At 38.7% G+C, this 25,757-nt stretch overlaps 2 protein-coding genes across 5 annotated transcripts in view; both read right to left on the reverse strand.

The window, feature by feature from the left end:
- Positions 1–16,396, reverse strand: part of vps13b (vacuolar protein sorting 13 homolog B) — a 297,571-nt gene extending 281,175 nt beyond the window's left edge. For all 3 annotated transcript variants that reach the window (XM_085290668.1, XM_085290669.1, XM_085290667.1), the window contains exons 1-3: positions 16,276–16,396; positions 15,169–15,327; positions 13,879–14,022 (exon numbers count right to left, since the gene is read on the reverse strand). In XM_085290668.1, the coding sequence (XP_085146794.1) occupies positions 13,879–14,022; positions 15,169–15,315 (291 nt within the window). In that variant the 5' untranslated portion in view covers positions 15,316–15,327; positions 16,276–16,396. The remainder of the gene's footprint in view (positions 1–13,878; positions 14,023–15,168; positions 15,328–16,275) is intronic.
- Positions 16,397–20,241: 3,845 nt separating this feature from the next.
- Positions 20,242–24,508, reverse strand: osr2 (odd-skipped related transciption factor 2). 2 transcript variants are annotated; one of them, XM_085290674.1, is made up of 4 exons: positions 24,258–24,508; positions 21,514–22,197; positions 21,064–21,163; positions 20,242–20,683 (listed from the first exon to the last, which is right to left on the reverse strand). In XM_085290674.1, exons 2-4 carry the CDS (start codon positions 22,158–22,160, stop codon positions 20,609–20,611), a joined length of 822 nt encoding a protein of 273 aa, XP_085146800.1. In that variant the 5' UTR covers positions 22,161–22,197; positions 24,258–24,508; the 3' UTR covers positions 20,242–20,608. The 2 variants fall into 2 exon arrangements, with proteins under 2 accessions (XP_085146800.1, XP_085146799.1); XM_085290673.1 differs by having other exon boundaries at positions 20,242–20,765.
- Between the last annotated feature and the right edge of the window lie 1,249 nt (positions 24,509–25,757).

Below are 25,757 nucleotides of genomic sequence, written 5' to 3' on the forward strand. Positions count from 1 at the left end.
TCATCTTCTTTACCTATATCTGACATTGTCTCCATCCTTCCACTTCTTCTAGAGCTTCTCATCCCATCTATAATTAGCTAGTCTGAAGCTTGTTTTAACAGTGTTGACCCTGGTTCTCATAAGAATGGTTTCCAGCTGGCACAGAGAGAAATAAAAACATGAAAAGGGGCTCACTGTTTTAAACATAATGTCACAGTTTGGGATGGTTCCAGTAATGTCAAATGGTATGCAGCCACTTCTTTTACACTTAAGCTGTTTGAACCATTGATGACAACCCCACCGGAATTTTTGCTGAAAAGAACAGAGAACATCACAGTTGACTCAGATTACCTTTTCTTTAACGTCTCTTGGCTTCGAACGCATCCATCAGCTCGGCTAAAAATTAGCTGCTAATGGCTTTTTAATGAAACGGTAACAAATGAAGAAAGCTATTTTACCATGATTAAAGACAGAGGGTTCATTTTCTCCTCAAACAGAAGAGAACTACAGAAGCTGGAGTAGTGAGGACAGAATTTCACACAGTCTCCATCACAAATAACTGTTGGGTATTAATATTATAATTATGCTACGTATTTTATACACAGACATCATAGGCATATTTAAAGAGAAATATGTGCATAAAAAACACAAATGTACACGCACACACAATATAAAATACTATACAGACCAATACTTAAGGACTAGAGCCATGCAGCTGGAATCCATAGAAGATTGGGGGGATTAGAGCCTGAAAGTAACCCAGATGAATATCACATTGTGTGACATTCTGAATAATTATCTCAATGAAAGTAGCATATCACAAAAATGTGGTCTATTCCCCCCCTCTCTGTTTCAGTAACTGAATCCACTACACAAAAACAAACCTCCATTTACTGTGGATTAACTGCACAAATTAAATATTACAGTCTCTACACAATGTTCTGTAGCCAATAAGATGAAATTTCCTGCACCAATAAAGCACAAGGCAGAATAAGATCTGACAATTAAACTTTTTCAGCAGTCTGAAAATGCACAACTTACCAAGTTTGCTGTTACTATAACCACTACAGAGAAAAACATACTCGTGGGAATTTCTGGATTATTAAAGTGTGAGGGGAGCTGTGATAGGTCTGTAATACCTGAAGTGTTACTAGGCACATTCCATCCCAGCAAAACTGCTACAAAGCAAACACCTTCTTTCCTTCAGAAGCTCCAAAATATAAAGTATTCATTAAGGAGGGGGAGCAAAGACATAGAAAAGATTCCCAAGCATGTGCCAAAAGAAGAATGCATAATTACAAAAGAATTTGACTCTGAAGGGGGAGGAATCACAACGACACCGGTGATGTCATGTTGGAGGTCTCTGCCAAGAGTGCCTCTGCTCTACCCAAGTCAAACTGTCTATGTTTATTATCTGCCTCCAACATACTTACAATAACAAAGACAAACGGGGATCCCAGTTACAGAGCAGACCCATAGGGAGCTACAAGAGGTCTTCTGACTTCTGAGTATTTAATTTGTTCAGGCATTGTCCTTGTGCTGTTCTCACCAGACAGATCACCTCTGGCTGCAGTTTCAGTATAGCTCTTTAACCAAGTTCCAGTAAACATACAACAAGATAAACTTAAAGTGTAAATGGTAAAAATTAAAATGTAAAAGGCAAAGGCCAAAAGTTAAGTGCCCTCCTCAAACATTTGACATTTAGGTGATTTTGGCTCTACTCTTGTTCTGTTGCACTTTCAGGTAATAGTTCAAAGCCCAGTGCATTTTATTTGTCTTAAGTAAAACCAGCAGAAACCAATCTTGTGTTTACGGTACAGTAGCCGATGTTGTTCCAGTTTAACTGTCCATAATTCTACATTAATCTAATAAATCTCAAAGCCCTGTGTATTCATGCAGAAAACTGGATTCTTTGTTACAAAATCGCTTTTTGCAGTCATTTCTCCACAATAGTAAGCAGGTCTGCAAAAGTAATAGGGGTGCTGAGGTCAGTCTTCTTTTATCCTCACAAACAATGTTTAGCACATTTTTTTATTTAAACAAAAGACTCTGAGTCTGAGTAACTCCAATTCTGAGACTTGATTAACATCCAGGAACAAGGAATTCAAACAGGCTTGAACTAATATAGGTGCCATGATGGAATTTGGAGCCTGGATAAATAATTACAACAAACCACTGCACTTTCCATTGAAGCCCATTCAAATTCTTTATGCTCCTACTAGTGACCTCAACTTCAGTGTTCACAAGTAACAAGTGTTAGGGAAAAGAAGAAAACATGAAAGGAAATAGAAGAATACAGAAAGTCAACCGAAGCAAAGAGTGAGAGAATCAAAGATTAAAGAGCCAGAAGCCATGTCAAAAAAAGAAGAAAAACAGGACTGTGACAACAGTAAAGTGGAGGCAGGAATATCAAAAGAGAAAGACACATCGAGGGAGAATCGGAAAGAGGGAGAAATTGTTCCTGATTTAGATCTGAGAGGCTCTGGTCCTTCAGATGTCTCCATCAGCTAACCACAAGCCCAGGCTGAGCATGTGAGGCATTCTGCTTACGCTGGCACAGCTACCCCCTAATGCTAATAACTGCAATGTGTTAGCTACAATAAAACACTCCACACAGATCCCTGACATATGCACTCACACACAGGCATGTGCAAAAAAAAACAAAAAAAAACAACACATCTTAGACAAGTCAATTACGACACACACGGGGAATTCCCAAACACAGGAATAGCTCTAACTCAGAATAATCAGCAGTGCCCAGTTATTTTCCAATTATTTATTATGTAATTACTGCCAATCACATCTTTTTTACTTCACAATTATTAGTCTATAAGATCCTGATATACATTTCTTTATATATCTTATTTATCTTTATATCAGCATTTTGGAAAATTGCTGCTAACTAGTGGTCAAGACCTGATTTTAACACCAACTGTCAAATCATAACCATGCAATCTCTGGGCCTTCCGATTTTTTCATACACAAATAAAAGTTCATTATACAAAACATAAGCACACCTTAAACAATGTAAGCACCAGTCTCCAAGAACAACGCAAGCAGCGGCTCAGGCTACTCTGACAACTTAATTGCACATGTGAGGTGCAGCTGGAAGGCACAAACTATAGAGGCCTAAGTGTTCTTGGAGAGCATCAATGTTCTGAAACCAGAAAGATAGAATAAATCAAACAGAGCAAAATGGGAGAGGACTTTCCGTCAATGTTGAGAAATACCAAAGCCTTACTGCAGGAGGTTTAGGCACGCAAGCGGAATGCAGCCGGCATTATGTTTGCATAGCTTTTATACACTGGGGTCCAAAAGCAACTGAGGTGGTGTCAGCATTCATCACATTGGTTGAGAGATGGAAAACTGTCAGCCTTACATAAAAAACAAATCATTTCAATTGCATCAATGAAACATGTTGGAATCCTAAGCTAGTCCTTATCCATAGATCTCAGGTCTCCTACTGTTTTCCGTAGCAAAGTAAAGTACAGGTCCTGGCCCTGGCCAAAAAACGTTCACCTGTTTTGTGAGATATATTAAAAAAAAAAGCTAAATTGAAAAATTCTATAATAAGAATAATAGAGGATCTACATTTTTAATAGATTATTCTGAGATTGGTTTTAAACTGTACAGTTCTGAAAGAGTTTTATTTTCTGTAAGGGTTAGGTTAAATAAAGCTGAAACCTCAAAGCACTCTGTACATTAAGAAAAAGTAAGCAACTATCACAGCTCATCAATTTATTGTAGATTTTTATTTTCAAACCTTGCTTTAAACTTTAAACTACTTTACTTCATACTGCGTACTGTCTCTGTAAGGTTACATGTTAACCACCTCACATCACAATATTGGTGCAAGATATGTTTTGTCAGGAAATTATAACCAAGTATCACAGTTTTATCTATATCTGCAACATACACCATGGAAAGTGTAATGCTGGGTCATTATTCATGCTGCATTTCTCTTCTCTTGCCCACACATGATAGGGGGCTGAACTTGCCAAGGTAGAGGCTAGCTATACAGAAAGAATTCACTTAGTAAAAAACTGAACACATGATTAGAAAAGGTTTTCTACTAAATAGGTTGCATATGTGATTTTAGTGGTTAAAATGCCATGTCATTAATGGGATCATCATTTGAATATTGAGTAAGGGTCTACTAAACTGAGCATGCACTCATCCTGAAACAGAGCACAGTTTGTGCAATATAGAAGTACACACAAACACGAGGGTTACTGCTTTTAGTAACTTTTTCTCCCTGAAAGTGAAAAAATACCCATCTTAGTAGATTGCATAAAGACAAAAAGACACACAACAAAAAAATAATGATCTAAAGATCTAAATGAAAGGGTACATTTCTTCTCTAAATTGCAATCACGTCTTACAGTCCTTTCTACATTTTAAGGCTTATAAAGCAAACACCGTTCCAAAGTGCAATACAATATCATCCTAGAGTTTTTCTAAGAGGACAGGACTAATGGAGTGAACATTAGTCTTAATTGCATGGTAATCATTTCCCAAACTACAATATCAGTGGGAGCACGCAGCAAATAACAAGCTGCATTGAGGGATTGCTCTAGCCCGGATGGCCTGAGAGCAGGGATTAAACTGTAGAGTAGCAGCATCCTGGCCAGTGTGTATTGATCACCACTTGATTCACTGGAATCACAAAGCCACTGGCTTTAATGTTTCCCCCCAACTGCTTTCCTGTGTCTGAGGTTTGTCTGTGGAGCAGAAGTAACCTCATCCCACCAGGAACACAGACCTCAAAGACAAAGCTATGGGTAATTCCGCTTTGGCTGACTCACAAGCAATGGTGGCAGAGGGTAAGGTCTCTTTTTCTGGAATGACACACTTCTGCACTGCCATCTACAGATGCTTTGAATCACTTTGGAATGCTGAACAGAGATCAGTGCAATGGGTCACTCTCCATTAGAGACTAGAGAAAGGGGACAGACTAGTAGTGAGACAGTGTATGATTACTAACACATATTTAGCTCACCATTAAATACAGACCTACTGACAACAAAATTTCAGCATATGTAAACATTAAAGCTGCACGTGAAACAAACCGTTCACCAGCTGTTGGCCTGCCAACATGCAGAATACAAAAAAAACCCACTCAACTCTGAACAAGTAGTTCTACTTATTGTCAACAGACCCAGTGTCTCCTGCAGTATTTCAAATTTTTAGTACAAATCATCAATACTTCATTGTTAAATCTATCTTCAACTACAAGAGAAAAATCAATAAACACAAGTTTGCAGAAAGCGGATTTATTGTATGTAAGTTTTCAGGCAGAGCTCACATAACAGCCTAACGATTTGTCTTGATTGCCATTACTGTACTGTCATATATACTGTCATTTTGAATGACAAAACAAACAGAGATTCTTTTTAACTAATCCCAAGCACATGCACTTGGCTATTCTTCTGTCCTTCAGTAGTTCTCCTTTTCTCTCATCAGAATGCATGCTGCAGCTTCCAACCTGCCTAAGGAGTCAACAGTGTGCCAACATTACTCCATCTTTTTATTATTTACAGTCATGGATGGGTTTTGTTACTGCTATAGGGGGTTAGATTCAAGGAAAATAGATTCTCCAAAGCTCTGTGTTTTTGTCCTCTGTCTCCTCAGTCCTGAAGACAAGGCCCCACTGAGCTGATGATCAGATGGATTTACGGTGCAATCTCTGAAAGCCATTTGCTCCTGCTAGCAGAGAATCAAAGGCAAGATTTCCGGATGGCATTGGAACAGAGATTACTCAGTTTGTGCTATCTGATTGCAAACTTCCACAAGCTGTTTCCTTTTACTTCTTTCAACTTTTCCTTTGCATCTTCTGACTTGTGAAATTTAAGTTCAATGACCACATACTCACTAGGTTTCATTCTGTCAGAGACCATGCAGTATGTACACTTAAGGAAAAACTACATTGGATCAAATGTTTTAAGTTTTATTTATGAATTCAATATAATCAGTAGATCCTTTAAGTGGTGTAAGTTGTGATGTGAAGGGGGTATGGATCAAACTTGATCCAGCACATCCCCCAATTCCCTGTCAGTAGGTTGCAGTTTGGAAATTCTTTGTTCACAGCTGATGGCAAGCAATTCACAAGCCTTGTCATTTCAGATATGATCTGACACAGTCATCACTGAGTCAGTCACAAGTTTGGTCGTGCTCAAAGTTGATCAATTTTTATTTTATTTTTTATTTTTTATCTGTTTTTACCCCTTCCCATTTCTCCAGCACCGTACACAATGGCTACATAAAGCTCCTCTGTACTAATCAACCAACCATTATCACACCTTGTTACAAGATAGCAGTATTTTCTTCTTCTGTGAGTGGTCATAATGTTTTTATTAATCACTTTATAGGAAGTTCACAGTCTATCCACCCAAAAAGTAAAGTACGGGGTGGACCATTTATATGGATACACCGTAATAAAATGGGAATGGTTGGCGATATTAAAGTCCTGTTTGTGGCACATTAGTATATGTGAGGGGGCAAACTCCTCAAGATGGGTGGTGACCATGGTGGCCATTTAGAAGTTGGCCATCTTGGATACAACTTTTGTCTTTTCAATAGGAAGAGGGCCATGTGACACATCAAACGTATTGGTAATTTCACAAGGAAAACAATGGTGTGCTTGGTTTCAACGTAACTTTATTCTTTCATGAGTTATTTACAAGTTTCTCTTTGTTCACAGCCATCGACATGTCGAAGAGGTTAACATGTGAGGAGCGGATCGAAATTGTGTTGATATCTGGTGAACGCAGTAACCGGGTCATTGCAGCAGATTTCAATGCAAGACACCCTACGAGACCACCCATCTCCCATGCCACAGTTAGCAAACTGCTTGCTAAGTTTCGTGAAACTGGTTCAGTGTTGGATTTGCCAAAATGTGGACGCAAGAAAACTGTCACTAATGAAGAAACATCAGTGGCTGTCCTAGCTTCATTCAGCAAGAGCCCACAGCGTAGCACTCGCCGCATGTCACTGGAGAGTGGCATTAGTCAAACATCCCTTGGGCGGATATTAGCTACTCACAAATGGCACCCTTACAAACTCCAGCTACTGCAGCATCTCAACGAGGATAACCCAGATTGGCGCACAGAATTTGCAGAATGGACAAAACAAAAACTGGAACAGGATCCTCGGTTCACGCAGAAGATTTTGTTCAGTGATGAGGCAAACGTTTATGTGAATGGTGAAGTTAACAAACAAAACCACCGCTATTGGTCTGACACTAACCCACATTGGATGGATCCCTCCAAGACTGTTGGAACAACAAAAGTGATGGTTTGGTGTGGTATATGGGGTACAACGATAGTTGGAAACCTCAATGCCACTGGATATTTGAAATTGCTACATGATGATGTGTTTCCCTCTTTATGCACTGAAGTTGGCATGTTCCCTGAGTTTTTCCAGCAAGATGGTGCACCACCACATTATGGGTGCCAGGTCCGAGCATTCCTAGATGAACAGTTTCCTGGAAAGTGGATTGGTCGTCGTGGGCCAGTTGAATGGGCCCCAAGGTCTCCCGATCTGACCCCCTTAGACTTTTTTGGGAGAAGAGGGTTGCATTGACAATCCAACACAATGGGCAGCACATTGAACACATTTTATAAGTGGTCAGAAACTTGTAAATAACTCATGAAAGAATAAAGTTACGTTGAAACCAAGCACACCATTGTTTTTCTTGTGAAATTACCAATAAGTTTGATGTGTCACATGGCCCTCTTCCTATTGAAAAAACAAAAGATGTATCCATGATGGCCGACTTCTAAATGGCCACCATGGTCACCACCCATCTAGTTAAGTAAATAGTTTTTAAAGGTAAAATGTGGAGGGAAAATCAAAAGTAGTTAAAAATGGTCAATTATACCCTGGACCCCAGAGGGTTAAACTTTTTTTTTTAAAGTAACGCAATAGTTACTTTTCAAGTAATTAATTACTTTTAGAATATTGTAACTCAGTTATTAACTCAGTTACTTTTTGAATTAGTACCTGTAACTATAATTAATTACTTTTTCAAAGTAACTTGCCCAACACTGTCCATGACAAACTTGTACTTTGCATTTACATGAAAACCGAGAAGGAAACAGTTCATTAAATACTCCATTTGCATTTTGATAAATGCTACCTAGCCTAATATTAAATAAAATACAGTTATTTTCAACATCCAGATGAATATTAAAATCACCCATTAGATTTATTTTAATGCTGAACTGAGTATTAAATCAGATAAAAATCCTAAAGGTGTTGATTCATTGACACTATTGTATTCACTCTACTCTAACCATTTAACCATCTAACTATTTAATTGTTTTGCTCCTTTGATACAGTTATATTTTTCTGTCTTTATGATTTTCATAATTAAAATGTTTCTTGCTGGTTGGCTGCAATGTCATGGAACAATGGATGTGGATGAAGTGCAAGGTGGTGCTGGAAGCCGTGGAGAAGCCAAGGCAAATCAAGATAAAGATGCAGGTTTTCTTCAAGCACCTGATCCAGTGCTCTCTGATGGAGACTTAAAAATAAATAAATGGTAAATGGCCTGTATTTATATAGCGCTTTACTAGTCTCTAAGGACCCCAAAGCACTTTACATATCCAGTCATCCACCCATTCACACACTGGTGATGGCAAGCTACATTGTAGCCACAGCCACCCTGGGGCGCACTGACAGAGGCGAGGCTGCCGGACACTGGCGCCACCGGGCCCTCAGACCACCACCAGTAGGCAATAGGTGAAGTGTCTTGCCCAAGGACACAACGACCAAGACTGTCCAAGCCGGGGCTCGAACCGGCAACCTTCCGATTACAAGGCTAACTCCCAACTCTTGAGCCACGATCGCCCCACTTGATGCTTCTCCTTAATAGAGGAAAGTCCTGTTCATATCAGATGCTAAATTTGTTGGCTGGCTGGATGTCCTGAGACCGTAGAATGGAATTAGGATATTTTCTTCTTAGTTTGTTTGCTTTCAAATCGTGGTCCAGGGCTCCATTCACTAGGGAGTGGAGCTCATCTGAGCCTATGGTTTGGCACTCAGTATGCTCCATGGATCTGAAGCCCAGGATTGGGCTGGTCCTGGCTGTGCCACAGCAGAATTAAGGCTACAAAAAGAAGTTTTGTAGACTATACATCCCAAATTTTCTACTTAAGAGTTTTCTGCATTCAACCCCTGGGTGGCAAGACCACACACACGGAAAGCAAAACTCCTCTACAGGTCACACCACTTTAAAACATATTTTCACACTCAAAGATCAGGTATCACATCTATGCCTGTCTCTTAAATATTCAAAACTCAAAGTAGCATGCCTTAGCTGAGTAGATATCAGATTTAGATTATGAAATACCAACTTGGGGATTTAAGAAGTCTTTAAAGAGGGGTTTCCTTATTCACATGTATTACCCATTATTTAGGAGAAAAGAGGTTTGGTTGTGAAAACCCTAAAAATAGTTTGGAAGGAATTTAACAGAAAAAAGGGCCTAGTATGCCAAACCAACAAGTCTCAGAGGCACCTCCCCAAATCATCTTGAGGCAATGCATCAATCAGAACCTCCACATCAGTGGCAAATGCACTCAGCGGCCATAAAACTCCCAGATCAAGCAGTGAGCTCAGCCAAAACCAGAAAGGCTCTCCTCAGTAAACCCAAGCCCTTATCTTTGTCTCATAAAAAATAAAGAGTGTCTGAGAATATTATGATCCACTGTAACTGCTGTCCAGCCAGTTCCTCTCTGTCTTTGCTGATCACACCTCATCTTTAACATCTGGAGCAGTTTACCAAATTGTCAAGAAGAAAATTCTATTTATAATTTTCCAACATTAAGTCAATGTTAAAAATATTACTTAAAAATATACAAACAAAAACAAAAAGTGCACATTAAATGATACCTCCTACTGAACTTGTGGTTTATCAAAAGTAAAATGAACTAAATGCTCTCCATCAGACAAAACCCATTCCAATCCACCATATAAGAGCTGAAGTCCTTAGATTGACAACACTACCTAATGACAAGCACAGAGAAAATGCCCTGGAACAGTAATCCACTATTAGTTCCTTCTACTCTATTTCTTTTAAACAAACATGACATAAGACACTAATCTGTCCCTATCCACACTGTATATAGAGGGATAGATACTATGATCACTGTATTCCACTTTGCACCTCTTGACATTTTTACATTAGTTTTAATCTGGAATGGGCTACCATCAATCAGTTCACTCATATAAACTAACTCATTAGGCCACACTAAGTGGATCTTTGTTCAAGAACAAAGAAAGTAAAACTGACTTTCAAAAATACCCCTTTATACCCAAAACAATATCTTGTCACATCTTTTGAGCTTTTTGGTATAAACCACGGTTTAGTGTAATTTCACTTGAAAAAGTCCGCTCTAATAATTCAACTCATACCAAGTACAACCATTTCAACTTTTGCACTTAAACTGAAATTTAAAAAAAAACTGAGATAAGTAGAACTCGCTAAAATTAATGTAAACTAAACAAAGATGGTAATAATCTAAAAATAAAGACACATACTAAAGAAAGGAAGTGGATTTCTATGCAAACTTCAAGATGTGATTGCAGTGAACAATAACATTTATATATAGAACTAAATGCATTGTGTTTGTAAACGACCTCTAGTTTGTAAAATGAATGTCAAAAACAAGTTGACAACATTTTTTCTATTACCATACTTTCTGCTCTACAAGTCCTCATTACAGCTTATTTTAAGCAATTACACTGTCAGCAGGAGCTGTAATCTCCAACTGCTGCTAAACGCCAAAATTTCCACATTTGCTGGAAACTATAATTGTGAGCTGCTCTTAGTGCTTTGCAGATGGGTCCTATTGAGCAATCTGAACATCCCTAATATTACCCAGTTCCTCTCAAGGGGAAACACGAACATTAAAAAGGTCCAAATAATTCCGGTCAAATTACACCGGCCTTAATGAACTTCAAAAGATGTGCGGATGTTTTTACAGGCCGGGACTCAGGCTTTAACAGTAATTATGAAAACAAACCATATTAATGATATCATTTATCATTTCCACACTTTGGCCGCATGAGGCCCACCATAATGTTTCTGTCTCTACTGGACTACAGTTAAAATATTATAATTTCCATACACAGATCTACTTTATTCATTTCTTTTCAAAAATCCTGTGGACCATCACCCAAATTACATAAGAGTTTCAGTGAGAATGGTTATGGCCTATGTCAAAGTCCCTGCAAGCCTGCTACAACCTAGCCAAGGTCTAAGATGTGAATTAACATGAGATCTAGAGTATTTGCTAAAGGATTAAACACGTATTTCTGTGAGACCAGTGTTGCTGTCAGTCTACTGATGTTTAAGTTGTAATAAAGATAAAACAAAGGAAAGTACAATAATAACAACAACAACAACAACAACAACTACTACTACTATTATTATTTTTAAGCAATATAAATGTAAAACATGAAAAGGAAGCTGGCTTCATTTTCTTGGCTTAAGAACACAGTAGTCAGCCTCCTGCCTCCCGCCAGTATAGGAGAAAACTGCAGTGGCTCATTTAAATTCCACATACTAGAAGGATTTCTGCTGTAAGTCTGGCTTTACTCCAAATTATGTCTCTTGGGTGTACATACCACTGAATAATTTGTCCAAATGTCATTTGCAATTCCCCAAAAATCTTTTCTTCACTGGAAGCTTTTAGAAAACATCTGTAACAAATACTTGTTTTGAGACCATAAGCATTACACCAGTACCGGTACTGGTACATGACCTTAAGCTGTGTACGAAGCATAAAGACAAAGTTTAAATTTCCACTGAACTAGAAACCTGATCGCATGAGCAGTAGCCACCTGCATACTATGATATTTACCATTAGTTCTAGGCAGCTCAAGCTCATGTGTTACAAATCTTTTTGCCGCAGTCTATATAATTAGCTGTAATTGACTTCCCTTGAAATGTGTTTCTTCTGGGACATCTGGCCTTGAAACTTCAACCTTCCCATAAAGGGCCGCACTGAGCTACACTTTCGATTTTTAAAGCTGCATGGGTGGCAAATTTAGAGCCAGACTTTGCTGTAAAAATAAATTTCAAAAATACCTCTCATAAAACATTCTTTAAAAAATTTAAATATTTGTAACTAAACCAAACAAAGCAATAGAAAAATATTCCCCTTAAGATAATTCTCCTTAGATTTATATCCACAATGATGTAGGACAGAGCTTCAAGTCACACTTCCTTTCTTACAGATTTTATATTATATTGACTACAAGGACAAAACCAAGCAGTTACAAAGGCTATTATTGTGCAATCAATCTGACAGAGATGCAAAAGACTATCAGCTTTTTCTGAATGTGATTCCAAGTCTTCTAAGTGTCACGAGAAATTGTTTGAAAACAAAAACAGGACATGCTAAAAATGGAGGCAGCCAAGTAGTAAATAGCACTGGTCAAGTTAAAGAAAGTTGCCTCTTAATTTTGAGTTCCTTGAATTCTTCAGGTCAGTGGTCAATGAACCATCTCTCTCTTTTTTAAGAAAAATCATACTGAGTGAGATAGCTGTGCTTGTGTCAGGGAAAAATCATGAAACAAAATTCCTCGAAGCAATTACTAGTCGATACTTTATGATGGAATTAGGGATGCACTGATCTGGACTGTACTGGCCAATATTTGCCTTGCTTACTGCCATTGAAATACCAGCAGACAGGCTGATATTCAGCAATGGCAGTTACTGATTCCTATGTGTTGTATCCCATCAAAACTTTATTAAATTGTATGACTGAATGTGTAATAGTGTGATAAACAGCAGAAATGTATTCGCTTATTTAAAACGATAACTTCTTTGCTTTCCTGGCATCGACTATCCCAAAGCCTCACACATCGGTGCATCCCTAATTGTGGTAGTTTGGATGAAAATACACCTGCAGTCCCAAGATTGTGAAGTGTGTTGTTTCAACTAAAACCAATAAAAGTTTTATATATGTATAAAAATTTATTGACGTACAAAAAAAACTTACATTACTTATTGACTCACTTTATGAAGCAATATAAACAGCGATGACTAAATCACTTTTGTGTTACATGTTTATGTGTTTCCACAAAGATGCTAACAATCCAGCAGAAATCCAGCTCACCTCTACTTTATTTAACCAGTGAACAAAATTAAGATCTGGCTGCTTAGTCTGGTTGCACATACATTGAGCTTGAGACCCACTCTGGGCTTTGGGATCTTTAGTAATACTTATCATACTTTCAGTAAAGGAATATGCTGAGTTGTCCTGCTATGAATAAGCTGTTTCCTAACAATCTCAAGCACGACCAAACAATGGGTTATTTCTCCAAATTCATGGATTATTTCATCATTTTCTTGGTTTATATTGCAATGGCACACAATGGCACCACTCCCAAGCTGGCAACACAGTAAAGAGTGTTGCCAATTTATTCCCCAAAAGCATTTTACATCATTGTTTTGAATAGCAAACATATTTTGCGTCAGTGAGGCATCAGTTTGTTTGCTTCTGGTTTCTTGGTTTGCTTTTTTTTTTTCCAATGCATTTTTCATTAGAGTAAATAAACATGAGTAAGAAAAGGAAAAACGCAACTGCTGCTTAGCTGTGTCAAATTAACATTCGATTTTACACAAAGTCAGAATTAAAGAAGATGGCTTTAATTGTACAGCAGAGTAAAGCCTGCTGCACTAAAAATGTCAGCATGTTTTTAAACAAAGGCCATTACGAAATTTCTTGGAAACACATGGAGAAAGGGAATGGGAAAGCTTAACTTTGGCATGAGGAGGACTCTCACATAAATAACAGGAAGATCTGGCTAGCCCTGTTTTGGCTGTGTATAGAATCAAGAATAACATCTTTCTCATACCAAAAAAAGAAAATGAAAAGAAAAAAACTAACCTGGGCACCATCCCTTAGCTTCAGGATGCACTCCATGGTGTTGATGGTGATAACTACAGGCTCTGAGCCCAGCTTGGTCCAAGGTACATGGATACGTAGCTCATGGATATGACCACTCATGAATGTAAAAGGCAGTTTCAACTCCTGTGGATATAAAAGGAGTTACAAGAAAGAAAGGAAAAAAACAACAGCCAGCTAGAAATAAACAACACTAGAATAATATGGATAAAGGTGCCAATACGAGGTAGAGGCTTCGAGAACATTTTGAATCTTCATCCATCCATTTTTCAAACAGCACTTTGAAGCTAATATTTGTAGACGAGTAGATAGTAAAAACAATAGCTACAGATTACATACTGGTCACGCTTCTAACAATATAAGTCAGATATTTTCAGAGGCAGGCAAATCACTGTTCTGCATCTTGAACTACTCTGTGTGAGAATGAGTCCCATGAAACCAGACTGCCTACACACAGGCTTCACATGCTTTCTGTGCAAGTCTGAGCCAAAAAATTAATAGCCAAACATTTTTCTGAGGGAAAAGCTGTCATGGATTTACAGTATGTCTGCTTTATAACCCCCACAATGTTTCACCAAATATTATATTAAGATGATCTCAGATTGCACATTTGAGAGGAGGTACTGTCCAAATGAAATGGAATAAAATAAATGCAAAGGTAGGACAATTTCCAAAGTTTTGACACAGCATTACAGACAAATCTCAATCCTAACACAATTCCCACTGTCGGATAGCTTGAAGCTGCTTCCAATAAGAACTTTCATCACAATCTCTTTGGGTTACGCAGTGTTTTGGTCTGCTCTTCAGCAGCAGTCAGAACCCACTCAAAAGAAAAGAAAATCCTTTTAACTGGTGGCAGATTGATCTAATCCAGACATGACATGAGTAAAAGAGAACACTGTCAAAATAACACTGCAGAGCAAAATATCAAAGTAAATCTGGTAAAATTCTTCTGAAATGACAGCAAGAAGATGCTGTTAGTGCCTGACTAAACAGCACTGTAGCGTTTTCTTTCACTCTAGTCAAGGCAATACAATGGAGAATAGCTGCAGACATAATATGGCAACTTTTTTGTAGGGTGTATGTGCCTGCATAACCAAGGTTTATAAACGAAACTCTACAATTTGTTTATAGTAAGTAAAATACAAAACTACATTCTGAATATATATGTAGGAAGTGGGCATTTATATTTTAAATATTCCCATCATTTTAACCTCACGTCAGTTTTATAAAGAAAGGTTCAAAGCAAAAGCTAGATTTAACTTTTAGTACCTGCTCCAGTACATCCAACTTCAAGTCCAGCTTGCTCAGCACCACATCACCGCCCCACAGAGAGAGCTGCAGGTCAGATGGCTTCAGATTCTTGATGTACTTGTTTACATAGCTCATCAGGAGCGGTGTGACATAAGACTCCAACATCTTGTCCTTGTTCTGTGTACACAATGAACAAAACAAAAAAACATGGTAATATCATTTGACTGTGTTAACATCCTTTTGCCATTATATATCTCGGTCACTAAACTAATGGTGCTCGTTCTAAACTAATTACAAAGAATATGTATTTCTTAAGAGTGTTATTTTGATGTCATAGCCTAAAAGCACAGCTCTAATTAATAATTGTCATTGCTAAAGCAGAAGTAGTGTGCATGTTAGCTAAGTGGAATATGTCATAAAAATATATATAATAATATCATATTTATTATATGTATAAAGCCATAATTTAAGATATTGGCTATGCTTGAACATTTCTTTTTATGACAGGTCCAAACACAACATTATAACCTCTTATCCAACTTGCAAACTGTGGAAGTACTGGCCGTTTCACACAAACCTCATGCTGTTTTTTGTTACAGTTCAACAAACTGATGTCAGAATGAACTGGCACTCCTAATGGCATAAATACCATATTGGCATCCAATAACTAATCCAACTGTGTGTAATTTATAGAAAGGTTGTACAGGTTTTGGTTAATAAACTTAATTAGATGTAAAGACAGTTCTAATTACGCTGACTTCTCATCAACGCAAATTTTAACCTTAAATGAAATTCACCGGAATGTCTAGCTTCCTTGCTAAAGTGCCTTCATTCCACATAACGGGGAAGCCCAGGAGCAATTATGTACTGCATTTGCAAATTAATTCCAATGTAACTAAAAATAACTTCAACAGCGACGCTATGTCGTATCTTATAGTAATACATTTAACTTACTGTGGAGCACTTAGCCAGGGAGGCTAGCTCTTTCCTCCTGTCATTTAAGTGATACACAACAGCAGCGAAGCAAAGAAGCTAGGCTAAGTGATTAGAAGAAGTCGCTATAACTTCGTTTCAGCTGGCTAAACTGGCTAGCCACAAGTCAAATAGAGAAAAGACTCTATTTACCTGACTCCCACTTGTATCCTGTTGGTTTTTGTTTAATTCTACGTTTAATAAAAGATGTTCATCCCGTTATCTAACGTTAGCCATAACGCCGAACTGCAAGAGTCGAAACGTCATCGGTAAACACCAACGCGGCTTCCGTATGCTTGGTGTTGCGTTTTTCAGTAGGAAATTTGCGTTTCGAAGGTAGATTTACATACACAACGTATAAACATAAGTAACTCAAGAGAAATTTCATTTGTGATTTGATCAGTTAACAGGCATTATCTTCTTCGGTTACAGCAACTCCGGATGTTTCCATACCGTCAGGTTTTGATATAACAAATACCTTTGTTCCTATTAAAACGAACGAGTGTCTACAAATCCGGACTCTCTAACAAGTACAGGAAGGGATCTCTTCGCATAATAATCGTCATCGCTTAAGCACGCCCCTACCCTTTTTATGGCAGCGGAAGCTCACCTTTGCCGAAAGAGCGATCGCGTGAACCTCACAGTGCTCAGCATAGTGAATGTGTATTCTTGATTATAATTTTCTATTATTTTTATTTTTTTTGTTATAATGTAACAAAATGTTCTTATTTACCATCTTAGTCCATAAGAGTTTCAATTTCAACCTTCTGGGACCTGTCATTGCAGAAGTCAATGAAAGTGAATAGTGGAGACGATAAGAAAATTAGGTTTGCATTTCACACAGGGAAACTGTGCGGATTTTAAGCATCTCATCATTTATCTCAACTCTAAATATATCTCAACTGCCAGAGTAACACAGGCCTATATCTGGAGGTTAGGTGAAATTTACCAACGCAGACACACTGTGACATGATAAATATCTTACATACTGGAATTTAAAATGAAGAAGAATATACTGAGGGCAACGAAAATATTCTAAAATGTAAACCATTTCTGTTTTTCACGGATCTCGGTTTTTTTTAGGGTCACTGGTTATTTTTCAGACATGAAACGTAATAATGTCAACGGACAACTGTATGAATTGCATAAAAGAACGGGTTAGACTCAACCTTTATCGCACTGTCACTTGAACACCTTTGCTGAGAAATGATCTTGCTAATTTGTGCGTCCAAGGAGTTCGTTGACAGATAAAATATTTCTTTTATAATTTTTTTTAGTCGTAATGTTGAGTTATGTTGCTCCAGTGGTTAAGTAAGCAATCTTGTCATATTTAAAGTGAACAGCAGTCATAACATACAAGGAAAAAATGCAAATTATAGCAGTTTTATAGCTTAATAAACAACAAAAATCCAACTTCACCCTGCCGTCAGTATGTTTCACGTCTTCATGTTTGCATGTTTGTTTGTTTGATTTATTTATTTAATCACCTATCTTTGAGATCAGACCATCATCTGTCTTTTTTTTCGTGATGAAACCTTTAAAGAAGTGTCTTCCGCAGGCCGCACATAGGGTCAGAAGCACTGCAGATATGAGGTCTGGCCTGTAGTGGCCTGTAGTCCGGACCGGCTCTCGTCTGCTGTAAAGCTTCATGAGGATACAGTCCACATAAGTCGGTCAAGGATGACGATCGCCCTGTGACCGGCCACGCTTTGCCAACTATGCGTAAGTGTGTCAGAGTCAAGTGGTCACCCACAGTTAATGTTACTATTCTGAAGTCCTTTCTGGCCAGGATGCTTTAAATTAATACAGAAAAATATCTGATATCAAGTTATCTCACTTCTTAGACCAGCAGGTTGAATCTGGAATCCAAAGGAAACCAGCGTACTGTGCCACAATCCAAGTCTTTAAAGCCAGAGATAAATTAGGAATCTTCTGTTGTTATTCTCCACGAATGATATGTTCCACGTAAACTGCCTAAATTAGTGGTTTTCCACTACAGCATTTCAGTTGAGGCTATCAAAGATTTATTTCGGGTTAAAAATAAAGGGTTTTTTGCTAAATACTTACAGCAATACATGGATTAACTAAACAATTAATTAAACAGTATTAAATAAATACTTCTTTAGAAAGGCTAAACGGCTTTGTTCAAGCACATATAAAAATGTATATTTCCACTGAGGAGGACAAGAATGGCAGAAATTTACTTTCAAATTAAACTGCATATTGTAACAGATATTTTGCATTTATTCTTATTAGTCGGTTCCTGCATTATGTTACATCTGTTGTCGAGGCGTCAAAATGTTTCTTTTTTCATTTGTTTTTTTCTTGTTTATTAAAATGGATAACAATTTGTTTCATAAACGTTTATTACAAATTCAAACAAATTATGTTCAAATATATTCTAAACATATATATATGTGTATATGTATGTGTATATATATATATATATATATATATATATATATATATATATATATATATATATCAAACATTATTATTATTATTATTACATGACCTTTTTGTGTGTGTTTTTTTCATATTATATAGTTTTCAGATTGAATTTTTTTATGTTTTACTAATGAATTATGTTTTTATGTGATTGTCAAACAGCTCAAATACTTTCCTCCTTCTTTTTTAATTTTTTTTATGAGCTCGCTGGAGACGTCGCACTTTGTTGTCTTTCCTTTTAGAAAATAATTAGGAAAATCCTAGCCCGCAGTGCGCAATAAAACGGGCCTTAGTTAATGGCCTTTCAGCAGCAATGAACGCACTTTTAAATCTCCTGATGTTATTGTAACCACTTGTTCCAGACCCTATTTTCGAGCCCATTAGAAATAAATGCTAGTTTTTCGTGCAATTAATTGCACCGTAAGGTGAAAATCAAGTTTCAGACGAGCAGTCAGTAGCCACCGCTGGCTCTTGAAACGGGGACACAAAGGGCCCGAAGGCCAGATAACACCGAGAGACACAGAGATGAGGAGAGAGTCAGAGGAGAGAATCTCGCTTTGACTTCACCAAATGATAAAAAAAAAACAAAAAAAACACCCAACACATTATAGACGAGCTCGTCCGGTCACAGGCAGCAGGCTTGGTGGTTAATCAGTGGTCGGTCAAAGTTTAGTTGGATGAAATCCAGATCTTGGTGGGTTTTTCTGTGTATCTACGCAAAATTTAAACCACAGTGTAAATGAGTTCTTACAAAACGCTCTCCATTTTTGCTTGAGGCTATTTGTGGCTATTTGCCTCTGTATCTATGAAGCGCCTTGAGCCGACTTTTGTTGTGATTTGGCGCTATATAAATAAAATTGAATTGAATCATAAGGACCTGAGAAATAATCTTTGTATATATATTTTTTAATTCATAAAATTAGTCTATGGCGCATATAGGTCCAAAAATTAAACTAGGAGACTCACGTCAGGCCCATTAGACGTCAGCAGCTGAGTGGTACAGGTGTTTTACATTTCGAATATGGCTCGGTAACACAGCAGGTTCTTAAAAACATTTCTGAACCACCATCTGAGGACAGACGCAGACACACGGCTGCGTGAAAATGCCTTCTTAGCGCTGATGGTTCCTTCTGCCGTTTTGCAGGTCACTTATGATGTCAGAGGTGATCTAGATAAAGACATGTGATATGGCCGCTAATGCGGCTAATATAATACTGATCAGCCTCTGTAGAGGACATGTAGCCTAAGATAATAATAGAGGCTAATAATTCTGAGACGTACAGACACTGAGAGGTGGTTGGCAGACAGTGCGTAATGACTGACCGTTACATGGTCGTAACTTTTATTCGAAGAAAAATCATTGTAAACTTTATGATCAATTATCACCCGCGATGGCACACAGGATTGTGCTTATGAAGTTATGCTCTTTTCCAGGAGCTAAAGACGTCCTCGGGGCTTTCTGTCATGTGGTGTTTCCTGCTAACTCCCTGCTAAAAAGCCCAACACGTCCGCCACATAAGCTCTCACTGCCCGCCGGCTGTAAACATACAGACTATTAACTTGATGACCATGGTAAAAGATTTCACCTAAATATTGCTTTTTGGGCTGTAACACTGTGTCCTCTGTTTCGTGGCAGTGAAAATGAGAAATAAAAACGGGGGGAAATCCAAATGTATCATGGAAATATTTATTTCTAAAATACAATTTAACATACTTTAAATTTATGACTGTTTTTTGACAACTTTACCATTTCAAGGTCAGAAAAAGAACATTAAAAACACAACAACAACAACATGAGCAACAACATTATGTACATTTGATATTTACAGGTGGTGTGAAAGTTGGACATGGCACTGGCTCCGCTGTTGTTCCGCTTGAGGTGCAACCAAATCCCACTCTAAAACGTGCTGAAGTAAACATGTCCTCACTTGGAGATTGTCCTTGATCCAAAAGAAAAATGTCGCTGATTTGTCTTTCTGCGTTTTGTCCATTGTTATTTTTGTTTCTCCAGGCTAGTAGTCCTGATGTGGGCTGTGCGTCAAACTGTGCCGTCGCAAGTCACAGTTGCGCCGAAACACCTTTCCGCAGCGGCCACAGCTGTAGGGCTTGATGTCTGTATGGGTGAGAAGGTGAGTTTTCAGGTTACTTCTTTGATTAAAGGTTCTTCCGCATGTGGGGCATTTGTGTGGAGATTCCTGTTTAGATTTAAAGCAAGCAAAGGATTATTGCCTTTAATTGGATAGAAGGTCTATCAGTTCAATCTTTCAATAATCTGATAAATCCACTGTCGTGTCAGATCTAATTTACTTGTTTGCATATTATTTTTTATTTTTATTGTATTATTTTCTGTGGATCTCTGACTCACATTTTTTTTTTAATTTAGTGATAGGTTTTGTGAGGCTTTCTTTTTCCACCCCCATGCATGCAGTAGACAGGTGAATTATGATCAGAGAGTATCACACGTTAAAGGTCGCGTTAAGATTCTGAGCTTACCTGCATGTGTAAGGTTTTATGGACGGCTAGAGTTCGAGACTGACAGAATCCCTTCCCACATTCTTGACATTTGAACGGTTTTTCCTTGGAGTGGATGTATCTGTAAAACAGAAATGACACTTAATCAATGTCCGCTCATGCACGAAGTTACTTGTAAATGTTACAGAGCCCACAGTCACAGAGCCGAAAATCTCCACTGTGCAAGTTATGAATGTCCAACTTAATGCTGAAAAGTGCTTTAGCGCCCTCGTGGAGAAGTTTTAGGGAACAGGCCTGCTTGCATTTTATAGCACAAATTAAGGAATATAATTTTAATGGCCGGTTCTGGAGAGGCTATTAACTTAAATCGAGATATCTGAGACTTAAAATCACAAATCATCATTGCTGCTGGAAATTGCTGACCCCCTCGTCCTAACCCAGTGCGCATAATATCCCATAAATCCGTCTTACCTGTGGTCTCTGAGATGGTCTTGTCTTCTGAAAGCCTTGTGGCAAATGTCACAAGTATAGGGCCTCTCATCTGTGTGGGTCCTCTCGTGGATTAAGAGGTTGTAGGACTTGGTAAAATGCCTGCCGCAGAACTTACAAATAAATTCCTTTTTAGTCTTGGATGGTAGCCTGCCCCTGGTGGGTTTTCTGTCCGGGGACAGCTTGCTCAGCTCGGAGATGGTTCCCCCTAGTCCCGATGCCAGCTTTGCCAGGTCCGCAGCTTTCGGTGGGTCCTCCTGCGTGGCAGCGAGGGCCAGGTTCGCGAAGTCAAATCTCGGCCTGTCCTTTTGCAGCGAGGGGATGCCGTGCGCGACGGTGGCTTGCTTTGGATGGAATAACTGCGCCGCGGCGGTGAAGGGCAAAGCTGGGAAGGGAATCCGTGGGTCGACCAGACCCTGGGCGGCTGCCGTGATCGTCGACCTCAGTCCCTGCATGTGTGGGTAGCCAAGAGTCCAGTGGTTCATGTGCATGGTTTGCACGGCGCTGAGGCCGTACAGTCCCTGCAGCTGGTCAGCGGGGAAAGTGTTGACGGCCTGCAGGAAGGAGTAGTTTGTGAGCTGCAGGGCTGGGTGCAGGGGGATCGGAGCGTGCAGGGCTTTGCTCCCCATCTCGGCTCAGACCTCTGCAGAAGACGCGGTGATAACCCTGAGAATGCAGAACACACCGAACAATAAGCGTTGTGTGTTAATCCCAAGAACTGGTTATTGTGTGGAAAGAAGAACAGCGAAAATGTGACGTCTCAGTTACCGGTTATGGTAGACTACTTAAATCCACCTGTTTAAAAAGATTTTATTTTTTGAAATTGTAACTTTTCATTATTGTATTAAACTGATATAAATATGTTTTTCGCAAAGGTGAATATACCCAGCCACCCACTCTCCCCTTTAAACCTAATTTAGGCATATATATAATGAATTAGCTTAGTTTATTTTTTGCACCTGGTTCAACGCGAGGAAGCTGATGAATAAAACGCTCAGGTTAACGCGCAGAAGGATTGCCCTATATTAGCCTGTCCCGGCCTGCTTATAATATCTAAACCTCTGTTTTGCATAAGCGAAACCACTGAGGAAATGTAAAAACACAGTCGCCCCCCCCCCCTCCTCCCCCACCCGACACGGAGATGCGCTTCAAATCAAAATTTAGGAAACAAATCAGTCACCGAAAGTATAATTAAATCAAGTGGGTGTAAAACAACTCATGTGGCATCGATTAACACTGCAAATTGCAATTTCAGATCACTCTGAATGAAGCACTAAATCTCACACGAGGTAATTAGAAAGCACAGCTTGGTGTGTGTTTTAAAGTTGCAGTTAGTATTTCGCAATAAAAAAACCAAACAAAACAAACGTAAGCAGCCCGGATTTGTACAAGTCTGAAATTTAGACAGAAGAGATGAAATATACTATTAATTGAAGGAGCAAAACATACACGCTGTCTGTCTCTGATGGAAATGCATGTGCTTTTCATTTTTATTTTGGAAGAGTTAATTTTATAGGCACTTTTTTCCTTTTAAGGTTTTTAATGTAATATTTATCTATTTATTTATTTTTTCCATATGAAGTTTCCCCCCCCCCCCCCCCCTTCCCCTGGGCAAGGCAACATGGCAGCAAATGACCCCTGTGCATTTAACCTACATTTCAAAAGAATAATGTTTCCCTTAAACAAAAGCAGAAGCGAGCTCCCTCCGCTGTTTAGGACAAATGAGGTGAGCTGACAGTATAAAAATTGGCTTGTGTCTGAGTTTGTGGGGATGACAAGTTATGTTTTCCCACACAGAAAAAAGAAGATCCACCGTAGAAGTTCAAGGCTCCAGATGGTGAACGCGGGACTGGCAATAGGCCAGTTGTGCTGACCTTTAGATATGATCAAGAAAAAGAAGAAAAGCGAGCTGTGTTTAGATAGTAAAATACATCATTTAGGTATCTACACTTTTTCTTTTGTGACAGATCAAGCCAAATCATATTTTAACACAATATGTCAGAAGTCAGCCTGTCCTGAAACTGCCTCGGAGATTAAGCCATTATCCACACTTGCAGACTGTGAGTCTTGCGCACACGGTAGTCAGGGTAGCTACCGGTCGCTTGTTTCGGTCAGGTCGTTGCCTTCAGCTCTTTCTGCCTCGCTTTCCCTCTCACCGATGGTGAGGGGTTAAATATAATTTCGCACAGGTGCAGCGTGAAACACCGCGAAGGCACTTGCTGTTCTTTGCCCAGGGAGTTCGTTCAGCTTGTTCTTGTTCTCACCTTTGGACTGCGCTTACACTTCGGGAGCAGCCAAGTGTCCGGTCTTGTTCTTCGAGTTCTTGTAAGGTTCATTTTTTAAAGCTTTTCATGTGTTTATTTTTGGCAGAAGGCTTTACATTTCTATCAGTCGTGACAAGTCTTTACAAACGCGAAGATCACTGTTTGTTTTAGTAATGCTGCGCGCCGTGGACGGAGGCCAGCAATGTCAAAGCGTGAGTGAACTGTGACCTCAAGTTAGTTAGTAATATGACGAAACAACACTCCTCTCTAGAACACTTTAAAAAAAGAAAAGAAATGTTTGGTCATTAAAAGCTGATCACTTTCTAAGAGTCTTTGAGTCTTTGCTTTAAAGCCTAGACACTAAACTTTGTCTTTTCTTTTTTTTAAGATAACAACTTCTAATATGTTGGTTTGGTTCTCCTTCCTCAGACATAAATCCTACCCTGCCAAACAGAATCTTACCCCAATAAATAGCTGCCAAAGGTCCTGCGGTATGTCAGTAATCCACAGTAACTATAGAGGCGACGAGCTCCAATAAAGCGTCGCTAAAAGTTTTCCAAGATCCAAGTCCATGAAACTTTCATGTAGCCATGCAGCCAAGTCTGATGTCTCGGACTTTTGCAGAGATGTGACAAGTTGTGAAAAAATGTGGAAAGAGGCAAAGTTTGGAGGAGAGACAGCAGCAGCGTGTGAGTCCCGTCCGGAGCTGGGGCTGGAAGTGTGCGGTTCTTCACTTTTTAGTGCTCCAGGACTCGAGCGCTCAGCCCGCCCCCCGACACGCCTCCACCCCCCTCCTCTATCATTAACTCCAATGTTCCCCTCTGTTTATTTGTGTTTGGATAGCAACTAAGGCTCCAGACCATAGTAGAGGAGCGTGCTCAGTTCGACCTGCCTCCTCTGACACCTCTCATATACCATCCAGCCAAGGCTGATAGCTTCTTTTGGAGGCATGTTTGGAAGCACGGGAGGAAACCCTGAACGTTTCCCCCCACCTCACAGTTCCACGATTTTGAAAACGTGCTTTTGGATACTTGAGGAGCTTACAAGATTTTTTTTTCCTCCTTCTTTTTGAAACCATAGATCCCATTTGCGAAATGGAGGGCATATGCAAGAACCACAACATTAAATGGTTTAATTCACTGTGGTAATAATAATAATAATAATAATAATAATAATAATAATAATAATAATAATAATAATGTTAAAAAATGAGAAAGGTTTTTGATAGAAAAAGAGGAGATAAAATAAAGAGAAAGAATTCGCATTCTCAAGACAGCTGATTTGTTTTTCTTATTTTTTGGTAACTTGCGTTAAAACACCTGTACAAGGGTGCTTATTACGGTTATTACACTGTTGCAAAAACACCACAGGAATTGTTGCCTGCCTTTTTAAAAACCTTTATATGCCCATTTCAACGCTGATCAGCCCAGGTGTCCCCCCATCCAGCACAACAAATAAACATCTAGCTATACTTAACAAATGGCATACGATAAAATGAAGGGAAAACTGTGCATGTGTGTGTTCAGATAAGCATTAAGCAGAGCTGGTTGTTTTAATTTAGTCTCATTCTTGCATCATTATTATTATTCAGACGGTTTTTTTTTAATTGAATTTATGTGCAGTGACAGACTATATGAGATTAATCACACTGGCCTTTAATTACATTGAGGTTGGTTTCTGGCCGCAGATTATGATGCAAAGTAATGAAGACTTTTTTTGACAGCCTCAACCAGAAGCTAAAGAGTGTACGCCTTTTGTGCTGCATAGAAAGAGACGTGACTTCAGGCACATGAGCAGATTGTACTTGAAGAAGTTCATATATAAAATAAAAAAAAGTTTAAAATTTATTTTTTAAATCGAGAGGCGTCTTAATAAAACTGTGATTGAGTTTGTTTTTAAATAAAATCATAAAGTCATCCTGACATACTTTTTTTTCTAATGAGATGCCCAAATCCATCAAAG

The sequence above is a fragment of the Mchenga conophoros genome, linkage group LG11 (assembly GCF_057382185.1).
Source record: "Mchenga conophoros isolate Kocher_MC1m ecotype Shallow Benthic linkage group LG11, M_conophoros_male_GT1.1, whole genome shotgun sequence".
NCBI lineage: Eukaryota > Metazoa > Chordata > Actinopteri > Cichliformes > Cichlidae > Mchenga > Mchenga conophoros.